Raw genomic sequence first — 12,586 nt, 5'->3', positions numbered from 1 at the left:
TATCTCATTAATATTAGAAACGAAAAAAAAATTGAATATATTAAGAGAATGATGGTTTAAACAATTCCAATTTAAAAATTGTCATGTTTACAAATGTATTACAAGTAGTTTTTTTCACATACGTTTAACTTTTGTAATAATTTATTTTTTACCTTTTTACCAATATTTTCCGCCCCCTGACTTCTTCCGCCCTGGGCTATAGCCCATTCAGCCCATACGTAAATCCAGCCCTCGTTTTACGTTGATAGCTCCGTTTGTTTTTCGGCCTCGTTTGGGTTTTAAAAACGAGAGATTGTTTCAATCAACAGAAATACGTGAGTGGTGGTGAGTCAGACAGCAGCGAGGGTGGGGAAAGTGACTCGCGGGCCTGTGAGTGAGTCCGCTCTGACAGTCAGTCCGCAGTTCACCTCGCCTGTACCAAGACATGGGGACGAACGCGTGGTGTATCGTTCTGTGCGTATGTGCGAGCGCTTCTGCGGTCCGCCTGGGCAACATCTCCACCACACCCCTCATCAGTAAGTCACCCCTCTCTACCTGTTTACTGCATTATATGACAAACCATCATATAGACAAAAAATTATGAATTTGGAAATTAACTATCAATTATGTAACTAATACAATGTTTTATAGAAATAAAAAATATGAATATATTAAAAAACAAAAATGGACAGTAAAAGCTGAAATAACAAGTTTAAATATCAAAAATACAAAAATCTATAAAATGCGTACAGATAAGTATTTTTTTTTAACTTATGACTAAAATAAAAAATAAAAACAATAAAAGAAAATTACCAACAATTCACTGAAATTTATTAAATTTGAAATAAAATCTAAGTAAAATCAGAACAAAACATTATTACTTTATTTCGAAGTAAGTTAATTAAAACAATTAATTGATGATAATACCTAATAACCTGCAGTTATTTCCCTTAACAGTTTTAAAGTTAATGTAAAATAATATTTCAAATAACGTTATTGTTCTTGTGTATTAAAAATTAAACAAAAAACCAAAAAATATTAAAATGTCCTTATTTTTTGGGGTGGGGTTAAGACAATTTTTTTTAAATGCTGGTTCATGGTTTTATCTAACGAGAAATTCATAAATTTTACTTTATATTCCCATTGTCTATAACCCCAAATATTAAAATATTAAAAATAAATCCATCCTTTAAACAAGTCTAGTTTTTTTCAATAATGATAATACATTGTATTAATCTTTTCTCTAGAATAATATTATTTAGTTCTTGCGTGGAGCGTAAGCTTATAACAACAGTAAACTATAAATAAGTGAAAGTGACTAAGCCTCAGGTGTTGTGTCAATTAAGAACTCACCCTTTACAAAATTATCAAGTTAAGTAACTTTATTTTTTCCTAGTGTTACTATTTTTTTATAATTTTTAGTCTCGTCAAAAAGGACAATGCAATTCTAGGATAAAGTTAATAATTTGTTACGTAAAGAAGTTAATTTTTAATCAACATACTTTAGATAATTAAAGCTCTTTAAAATCATAATTTTACAACTATTATTTTTTTAAAGGGTAGCGAAATTTACTTTGCTATACTGACTATATACTGTACTATAGTTAAGATAACTTTAAAAATTAAGTTTAAAATATTGTTCCCTAAATAACTTGGTTATATAACTAAATATTATTATAACTAAATAAAATTGGTTTTGTCATTAAGTGAAATTGGATATGATACTATGATAAGATTGGTATTGATAAGATTTTCGAAACTACTAGTAAATTTTCCGCATTATTTATTGTAACCACTATTTGTGTAATGTTTAAAAAATTCCCAATTAAGTGAAATGGAAGAAAAGTTCGTGATAGTGATTTTGTATACAATTATATAAACATAAATATATTTACTGAAAATACAATTTCTTAATTGCCTAACGAATAAAAATATTGGAACCTAAAACATAATAAAGGTATTAGTTATATTATTTTATTTACAAATGTAAGATCAAACACAAAAAGAGGCAAATGAAAACACGTTTACTTTTTTGTGCGACGTATTTAGAAACCGGTCTAATCCAGGTCAAAGTCACCCACATTTATAAAAAGTCAAAAAGGAAAGAATTTCCAAGAATCAATCAATCAATCAAAAATATACTATTGACTTAAAATCGTTGTAGGCCTACTTAGATAATTATTCTCAATTTTAAGACACAGTATAATTATACTTTGAACTGTTATGAATCCTAATAAGTCTCACAAAATAGAGGCAGGCGACAAACATATAGAGTTACTTCTAAGTTAGACTAAATTACGGATACATGTGAAATTTGATTGAAATTGGTTCAGTCGTTTTGGAGTTTATTGGCAACATACATCGTGACTCAAGATTTTTTATATATATAAGATTACGGGAGGAGGTGAAAGAGATAGATAAAGAGAGAGAGAGATGTGCATTATCAGTGAATGACCTTGGACCATAAAGATGGCAGAAACCGCGACAACTGCTCTTCATTCTCTTCTCCTTAAACTACTGCACTGCGGTGGTGGATAAGTGTTTGTTATTAGCGTGTAATATTACACTACATGGTCAAGCCCTTAGAATCCTAACCTAAAAATCCTTTTCATCTTAATCTCCCAAGTACCTCTCCTGAAATTCCTCTTTGTAGTATTTTATCAGGTCCAATGAGACTGATCCATGTAATCAGTATGACATTGACCAAAAGAGATTCTTCTGAAATCTCCTCTTTATCTGTATCTTCTTAGATCAACATGATGAGACTTATCTATGTTATAAATATAGCTTTGATCAAAAGGGCCTCTTCTGAAATCTCCTCTATATCGTTATCTTCTTAAATCAACATGATAAGACTTATCTATGTTATCAGTATGACTTTGACCAAAGGAGCCTCTCCTGAAATCCTCTCTTTATCTATATCTTCTCAGATCAACATTATGAGACTTATCCATGTTATCAGTATGGATTTTACCAAAGGAGCGTCTTCTGAACAATATTTTTGCTACTTTACCAACAAAATATTTATATAATTAAATTAGACTATATATTGTGTAACAAAGACTTGAATTACACAATATAAGTAGAAATATAAGTATATCAGACTATTCAATATGAGTGTATAGTAGGGAGGTTGTATACTCTTTCCTCCCGGAGAGAGAAAACTCCAACTCAGTCCTTGCATAAAAATTTTAAAAGCAGACAAAACTACTTTCAGCACTAAAACCAAAGAATATATTTCTCTTCGTTATTACTAGCTGTTTTAAAAGCTAGGTGACCTGACAAATGTATAGTAAAATTTACATGGCGTTGCAATTGTAATTTTGAAAACATCATGTCTTTATGGATACTGTTTCTGAATGGATAAAAACTACTCTCATTTAGACAGCCCAAAATTGTAGTAAAATGATCTAACAAGTCCTATATGCAGTCTAATGAGCCAACCCACGAGGCAATCTCCATAAATAGTATATTTTTTTGTTAATATGGTTGTACTATCTATATACGTAGATATACATGAGAATAAGCTTAATCGTAAAAAGAATGACCTTTTCAACCACTGTGCTCCAGTTGTGACACCTATGTGACGTTGATATAAACACATTTTTAATTTAGACCTGATGCATATGTAGAGGCAATGGAACTGGTGATTAGCGTATCACAGGTCAACCAGCTGTGAAAACCAGCGCAGACGCGATAATGGTTTAATGGCAGGTTCTCTTACTGTACTTGTCGTTTCTTGGCTGAGCTTGGATATTCTTTGGACTCACTTAATTATAATGTAATTTTTACACTGTTTTACTGCCCCACAAGAATTATGTTGAAATCGTACAAAATTTCGCTATCATTTGAGGTTGTCAAACTTTTCGAGATTTCTTACTGTTACACGCAGATAACTCGTTATGAAAGTTTCTGTGTAGAGTATACAGTTCGTAAATAATTAATTCATAATTTTGGCAAAATAAATTTCACATATATGTTTTAAACGGTCATATACTGAGATAAATAAAAAGAACGTAGACCTGTATAAGCTGATTGCTGTAAAAGGGGCGGAATTCTATTGCCAAAATGAAAGGAGTAGTATAGTATGGATTTATATGTAGTATTATTCTTAGGGAGCGAAATTCGAAAAAGTATAAATTAGCCGATAATTTAATGATTATATTCCAAGAAGCGAGGTAATAAATAACAATGAATTATATAGATTCCCAGAGTTGGAAAGTAATTAAATTTATTACTGAGGTTATAAACGCATACAGAACCATGAATTGATAAAAATGTTAGTACTACCAAGCTTGCAATGGATTTAGTCGGCAAAAAATCACGAACATAGTCTAAAATAAGAGTGCCTTAGAGTGTAGCAAATTTTTCCAAACAAATATTATAACAATAGTAATGAAAAATGGTTACACTATTGTAAACTTTCGGATACGCAACCTTACCAAGTATATAAACATTGGGAACTTGGTAACTAAATTCGACAGGAAATTAAATTACATGATTGATAAATTAGGATGATCATTTGATTCCTTTCCCATGTTAGTCAAACATGGAGATCTTCTGATATCGTTGATACAAATACATAATAAATCGTGAGTTATTTATATTATAGAATGCGAGCGAAGTGGAATAATTTGTTTATTCCAAGTCTGTAGGTGCAATGAATAGTGTACGTAGAATTTAGTGCATAATGAAAAAACTGCAATGTCATGTAAATGTTTCAATGAAGAGAGAAGCAGTAAGTACGACTAAAATGCGTAAGTATATACTCTATACATTTGTGTATATATTGATTTACGTAATTTTGTTATATATAATATATAGTGTATAGTTTAAGGATTTAATACGAATTACTTATGTTTTCAGAGTAGGTATGAAATATAAACCCATTTAGAAAACATTCAATAACATTCGTTTTTTGTGGCATGTAATTAAAATAATACGCTTAGTTTAATTTTTAGTTTTTTAAGTTTTATTTTTTACTGTATTTATACGGTAAACATTTTTGTTTCTTTAAATCTAATAAATAAATGCATTACGTTTAGACATTAAATGTTTAATTCTATTGGTTTATTGTTATTTAGGGTCCATCTGTCCATACCAAACAAACACTGAACATTGTGATTTGCTGACCTTTATTTATCCAAAACTCATGAAACAAGAGTCAATGCATTCTATCTATTTAAGTTTCTATTGTTGCGAGGCACATTGAAAGTATCTTAATGTGGTAATTGTCAGATCGTAAAAAGATGAAATATAGCACATTAGGAACTATTACGTTATTTACTTTTACTCTAAGTCACACAATAAATAAATAAATAAATGGTGGCTGAATAAACCAAGGGGAAATACTGAATTCTTTTTCCAGCACCGACTATTTTATAGCCACTAAGCTCATGTGCCAATTTGCTTTCTGTTAGAACAATAATATCTGTATAGGAATTCATAAAACAATGATCATCAAACTCACTAATGTACTAACAACATCAGGTGATTAGTTTTATTACATGTTATATTTTTCTAGCTTAACACACTATAAATAAATATAAAAAATATTTTAAAAATGTATATATAAAATATATATTTTGGTATTATAAATAACTATGAAATCAGAGTCAGCCAAATAGATAAAGACCAAGCGTTTCGCTAAAAACGTCGCCTTTACATCTCGTTGGATGAAACTCGTTTAACTATTATTTGTGTGTGTATGTGTAAGGTTTAGCTAAGAATGTTCGACTTACTGACAACATTGTCATTTGGCATTTTTAACTCTTCTGACAATCCTCCCACTTCGACTTCTACCAAATCGAATGCGCCACATCGATTGTTTCTCAATGTCTCTATCAATTTCTAGAATACCGGCTTGTGTAGTTGAAACAATGCAAATTGCCTGTAGGTTACAGCGCTTGATAGTAATAATCCACAAGCAAAAATGGCGAACTTAGGCTTGCATTTGATTTACCTTGTTTGTCGGAGACCAGGTTTCAGCTGGGTGGGTTATAGCTGATAGGGGTAGATATGTTATTTGCATCAAACAACTTGACTGTTGTTGCGGATGGACGAAAAGATCTTGTTTCAGCTGCAATACCTTTTAATTAATTGTAAAAAATCTTCACAAAAAACGGTTTTTCGTGATTTTTCGTTTGCAGTTTTTTAACATTATCCATAGCCATAATTTAAGGCTTTTCCAATTTGACACAATGTTTGTATCACACAAAAATATATTTTGTGTTATTAAAATCATTCTCCAAATCATAATTAGGAAGAAACCCAAATGCGGCAACTGCCCTAAAACGCTACTCTTCAGCTGCTCAGAGCCACAAGTTTCGGTCCTACAGCAGCCAGCGTGTTTCAATAACAAGATTATACTGTTTCACTCCAACTTGTAAGGATGGTATAACGTTTCACTGTGCCGCAAATGTGATGTCGAGATTGCCCATGTTGAGACTAATAACGTTTTATAGCCAATTTAACCCCAGTTTGGCAGCTTTCAGAGGGCTATATACCCAGAGAGTGTTATGTAACCGGTAGCAGACGGCCCTGCACGTCCCGCACTCCTCTCTGCGCTGCATCTTTTGTGCATCAAAAAGGAGAAGCTTTTGTTCTACTATTTTCACTTTCTTTCTGATGAAATTAAATTATAGTTGGTCATGCGTTTTAATGACTGACTGTCCCATGTAATTGATGTTGTTACAATATCGTGCGGAATGGCACTTAAAGGATTTTTGCAACCAATTTAACAATCTTGGTCGGTTATAGATATTTAGGTCTATAATATTATCACTTTCGTATTTTCAATCTTTTATTAATCCTATAAAATGATGTTATGACCCATTCACCAGCATTTAAATACACATACGTTTGACTGATCAGAAGAGTATGAACATGCGGGTTTTCGGTAAAACTAGGTAAATATAAATATTTGAAAGCCAGTAATTCAAAACATAAGCTAGGGAAGAACCGTTAACATTCGTATAACAACACGATCATCAGCAGGATGCTATAAAACATATCGATGATTAATTCAAAATGACTGTGCTTGTGAGTGACTTCTTAAGTGATCATTTGTCTTAAGAGGATTGACAACGCACCGCTTAGAAACTTACTAAGTATAACTATAAACTGATTTTGAGTTATGTCCAAAGTGAAGGGCACATCCAGTTAATATTACATTCATATCCTGATGAACCATTTCTCGATCGTCATTAAATGGTGATTGAAACCAACTTTTTGAAATTTTTGATTTTGGATTCTACTTAACGTAACTAAAGACTACGATAAATTTTAATCTTGTGGTCGCCGAAGCTAAACCATAATAGATTATAACTAAATGAGGTTTTGCGTTAATGATCTGTATTGCATATTGCACAACTGATCTCTAATAATATAGATACACACGGATCTAACAATTGGACCATTATTGCACAAAGTGGAGTTGAAGTATGGTTTTATTTGGAGTCCTATTTCCAAGTAAAGCTTCATATGGAATATGGCTACGAACCCAGAGAAACAAAAACTTCATCTGGATTACACGGGCTGGCTTTTGGGTAAACAAAATAGACCTCTGTTGTAGTCTGGATGTGTCTGATGTTAAAATGATGCTAAGAGTTCGTTTTAAACGTCTTCATTGTCAACCTTTTTTGGATCTCTTCAGACGAACGTGGACTCCAGATGCCAGAAGTCGTGCCTTTGGCAGTGTCAAATTTTGGATGCTGCCCTAAGCGGAAGATGAAATGGTCCTAACTTGACACTTAAATATAAATATAATATAAAACAATTAAATTATGAGAAATGAGAAATAAAGAGAAAAAAACTCCAAGGCAAAGCCTGTTTGGAGTGATAAATATCATAGTATTAACAGAAAACTAGCAGCAATTAGAAACAGTTTTATATGTTCTGAATAAGTCGCTTAGTATGTATCATGAAATAATGTGTTATATTTTCTAATTTTTAGTTAGAACACCGCAAAATGCGGTAAGACAAATTTGTAGTACTTTAGCTTGAGATTGTCAGTTGCCATAGACACAAAACACATCATTTAGTTTTTCAAACCCAAATCTAAAAATAGTGAGAGTTTTAATACCATGTCGTAAAATAGTGTTTCAACCACTTTTAGGGTTATCTATTTATGACAGGCATTTGAAAAATGCATAATCTTACATTTGTTTTCTAAAGTTAATTTGGACTTTTATTTGTTTAAAATGGTAGCTCTTGCTATAAATCAAGTTTTTGGAGGTGTAGTTGCTGTTAGGAGCGACTGTGAGGTCTATCAGGGCAATGGTGTGCCTCTTAGAGGCAGATGTTTACCTCTCCTGGTGTAAATCCTGTCGGTTCTACAGTCAGGATTAGATAACAATCGCATTCCATAAATCAATTGGTGACAATAGGACGAAATCGACAAACCATCGATTTTATAGTCCGACCCGACAATCGGAAGACACTACATAACAAAGAAATTACCGACCATTATGCAAAAGGGGCACGAAGAAATTTGCGAAACTGAACCAAAACGGCCGAAGGTATCGGGTTCGAACACGGCGGTGGCACGGTCTAATAATTCGAGTCCGGTTCCGTCAACTTTGGCAGGGCGGTTTTGTAAGCGGGCGCCCCATGTACTGCTCCGTGGCATTTGTTTGTAAATATTCACACCTTGTGGGAAACTGACACACTCACATTTCACAATATTGGGCAATATCGATGAGAACGGTAAGTAACTTAACTTTTATAATTTGACATTTGTGAAACCGGTTTTTGGTAAACGTATTCTCTCGGGCAGATGATATTCTCTATGGCACATTTTTGAAATGTTGATCACCAACAAGAGACGGAGAGATGAGGAAAGACTTTTTTACAAAAGTAACACATAATCAAATGACATTTCGTTTCAAGTTTTTGAATGAACATGAAAACATATACTAATACATTTAGAGGTCTCAGAAAGAATTGTGATTGTTGCAGATCTTTATATGGGATATAGCATTAGCTATACCATTTTAAACAAATAAAAGTCAAAATTAACTTTAGAAAACAAATGTAAGATTATGCATTTTTCAAATGCCTGTCATAAATAGATAACCCTAAAAGTGGTTGAAAAACTATTTTACAGCATGGTATTAAAACTCTCACTAATTTTTAGATTTGGGTTTGAAAAACTAAATGATGTGTTTTGTGTCTATGGTAACAATGCAGAATATGTACTTTCTGGAAGATCAGAAAGACATGATATATTCCTATTTTTGAAATTTTACGAAAGTTTCATACAATCAAACATTATTGTTAACACAAATCACACATTTTTGGGCTAATAGTTGCAAATGTTTAATTCATAGGTAATTTTTAATAATTAACAGTGAGTTTTAAAAATTATTTATAAATTTAAAAGATTTGTTTTTATATTTACTGGTCTATAACTATAAAATTAATAATTTTGTATTTTCTACAACTTCTACAAAGTAGCTTCTAGTACTATAATCAAAATTACGTCACAACTTACAGCAATATAGAATTGCAAAGTAACCTATTTCAATGGGTCATATAACTTAGAAACTAGTTCAACGAACTTGTTTTATTACTTACCGTTACCATACACGTAAATTATACTTCGCATAGAAGAGATCAATTCGTTTTGAACAAAAATGCAAATTCATGTTTACAGAATGTAGTTTTTTTAATTAGGTTTAATTGTTTACAAAGTAATATAAACGGCGTATCTTTGCTGAAAACCAAGCTAAGCTGTAAGATAAAGCAAAGCAAAATAAAAATTTGAGGCGTCTGGCTTGACAACACAATGGAATATGAGGAATGAAGCGAAGGGTGCAGGTTTTTGAGTGGGTATCCCAGGGTATCCACACATTTACATCCAGTCCGGCTCTAGCGTGCACTTTGACGGCTAAGTTGACCTCGAAGAGACGTACGTTTATTATGGAGAACTGTCCTTGCCAGAATCCCAAATGGCGCATAAAGGGACCGAACAAAAGCTGTAGGCAGGACAGTTCCGTGCGAGGACAGGCTGTACATACATAACCTGACAGCACACTACCTGCAGCTCAGCTTGTAGTGCGACTGCTGAGGGCACCCAAGGTCCAATGTCAGTGCCACTACGGACTGTGCAAACATTTCAGTGCACTCAAAGGAACTATGATAACACAGTACAATAAAGTAACCTTCTACTGTCACCTTTTCTTGTATTTATTGTAGACTACTATAGACATCAAGCAATGCGTTTCAAAAGGTTTGTTATAAATGGTAACTTCCTCATGATGTAAAGGAAGCTGTCATATTTGTGTGACTGCAAAACCCACACAGACAAGATCATGTTCGTTTTGTTGACTTATATAATCTATGATATCCCAAGTGTAGTTCTTTATGAAAGTCCAGGATGTAACATTTTCTTGACTTCTACCAGAGCGAGTTGTCTTAACGATGGTGTGAAAACAATGGAAATGTATAAAATTGTACATACGCGACGAAAGAAGTAGCTTATTCAGCAATGCCTCCAAAACCAAGCAGTTGTAGAAAAACAATTTTTCAACCAGTTTATTTTTGCATTGAATTAGTAAGTTTCACGTCCTCTTAAGTAATAGCTGCTGAAAATATTCCCCTTCGTCCAGAAATGTTTAAGAGGAGACTTTGATAGCGATGGTTAAAATGTTTTTTCGCGTGAAGTCTAACTGGTTCTGGTGTGTTTCCGGTGGAAAATAATGGAGTTTGGTCAGATAGCTACGCCAACGAAAGCATCTCAAAACTTCTAGATTACGTATAGTTTGTGAAATATTGTGTGGTAGAATCCGCTCTTCTAGAGAGGGCCTGTAGTTGGCTTGGGTCTCGGCCAAACACCACGACTGTTACCGGCTACAAGCTATTCTACACTTGGCACAGAATGTCAACTTATCTGATAGTTCCCTGACTCAGCCTTGGCCTCGGTCAAGTTCAATTCTTCTACCGGACTTTCCGCGGGGTTTCTGGCTTCTCCGTGCTCAATTTCCCTTATCGTCAGTCGTCTTCGGCACCAGGACGTGCCACTATAATGTAGGTGACTACTAATATAGACGTGAGTTGCATTGTTCTTGTAAAGGAAACATCTTCTGGTATTTACAGAGAATGAGCCTTTGAAGGGCTTTCTGTTCTCTTGGGAGATTGTGCTAATGAACATTTCAGCAGCACAAGACCTTCTTATTGTTTCACATATTCATCTTATTCTAATACTTTCGTAATTAATAGTTAATATTCGATCACCCGCCATATCTGGAATTCGATAAGTTCAAAGGATAATTTAGTATATGGAAGAAGATTGATAATTTTGATTACCCGTAGGACTGTACCTGCATCTTAGGAGAATATGCAATATATGCGTGGAATAGTGAAAATATACAGTTTATTTTACATGAAAAAAATCAAAAATAAAACCAACTACCAAACTAGAGAATGGTCGGTTTGTGATCCCCAGTTAAAGCGGAGACTTTAACGATAGGAAAGAAGTACGACTTCAGTACGTTGGTTAGATGATTACTATGATTTGTACTCTTTGTAAACAATGCTAGGCTATTGTGTAAAAATATATCACGATAGAAATTACGTAGCAGGTTGTTTCGTGATTAATAATTTTATTTATTATTGCACTTTAAAAATTATTAGTTGTATAGACTGCAGCTGTAAGAAAGATGCAGTTATGTAAAAGTTGTGCCGTGCAACAGAAAACGATTCTGGAATGAGATCTGTGAGCAGTCTCAGTCAAGAAGTGGTGTGGGCGAAAGTGAGGATTTGAAAATGAATCCGATGTTTGGACAGGCGCGTCTGTGGCGTACACGAGTACGTCTCACACACTCGTAGACCCGTGGCTCGGTACTAGTACTAATGTCTTTGTCAACACCAAACATTGCGTTAACAGGAAGCCTTCAGATAAGTGAGTCGAATGTTGGCTTTGGTTCCGTCCATTGTTTTACGCCTTTCCCTTCAGATAGGCCGCGGCAGAGTCCCGCCGCTCCCTACAAGACCGACAGGGATATGGCACTCGGGCTGAAGTAGGGCATGTCAAGCCGGTCTACCAGTTCAATCGTGAACCAAATCTGTCCGACTAAGTCACTTTACGTAAACCGATTTTCTGATACATTCAGTTATATGTTTGAAGCCGATACTGGCCATTATAAAACATGGCTCACAAAGAAATTTAATTATCACAAGTTAACGATCATCTAGGATTTCTGGCTCATCCCAAGTCAAAAGATTGCTAGCACAATTAATGCACAACCACCGTGAGTGATTGGCGGAAGCTTAACCAATGTCTGACCAATCTGGCCACTCAGCAATTAATGTGGCTTCCTAATTACAGGAATACTCGTTTTAGATAATCTGTTAATGTTTTCATTGCTGCATTTATTTTTCTTGATAACTTTGTTTCTTAAGACAAAATTTACCATAGCAAAACGTAGTTACAAAAGGAAAGAAATAATTATAATTCGTCAAAAAAGTACTTGCAAATATTCCATACTATTTTTTAATGATAGTATGAGAAACCTTAGAAATAGTTATGATGGAAAATAAATTTAAAAAATAAGCATCTGATTATCAAAATCTTGGCAGTCTGGGATTACTAAGCCATATTGTTTGT

At 33.6% G+C, this 12,586-nt stretch overlaps 1 protein-coding gene across 1 annotated transcript in view; it reads left to right on the top strand.

Annotated features, from left to right (window-relative positions):
* The first annotated feature begins 404 nt into the window (after window positions 1-404).
* The window catches only part of LOC124369902 (nose resistant to fluoxetine protein 6), a 119,929-nt gene continuing 107,747 nt past the window's right edge, over window positions 405-12,586 (top strand). The window contains exon 1 of the mRNA XM_046828064.1: window positions 405-515. Coding sequence (XP_046684020.1) covers window positions 425-515 — 91 coding nt within the window. The 5' untranslated portion in view covers window positions 405-424. The remainder of the gene's footprint in view (window positions 516-12,586) is intronic.

The sequence above is a fragment of the Homalodisca vitripennis genome, chromosome X (genome assembly GCF_021130785.1).
Source record: "Homalodisca vitripennis isolate AUS2020 chromosome X, UT_GWSS_2.1, whole genome shotgun sequence".
Classification (NCBI taxonomy): Eukaryota; Metazoa; Arthropoda; class Insecta; order Hemiptera; family Cicadellidae; genus Homalodisca; species Homalodisca vitripennis.
This window is presented reverse-complemented; position numbering and strand designations above follow the sequence as displayed.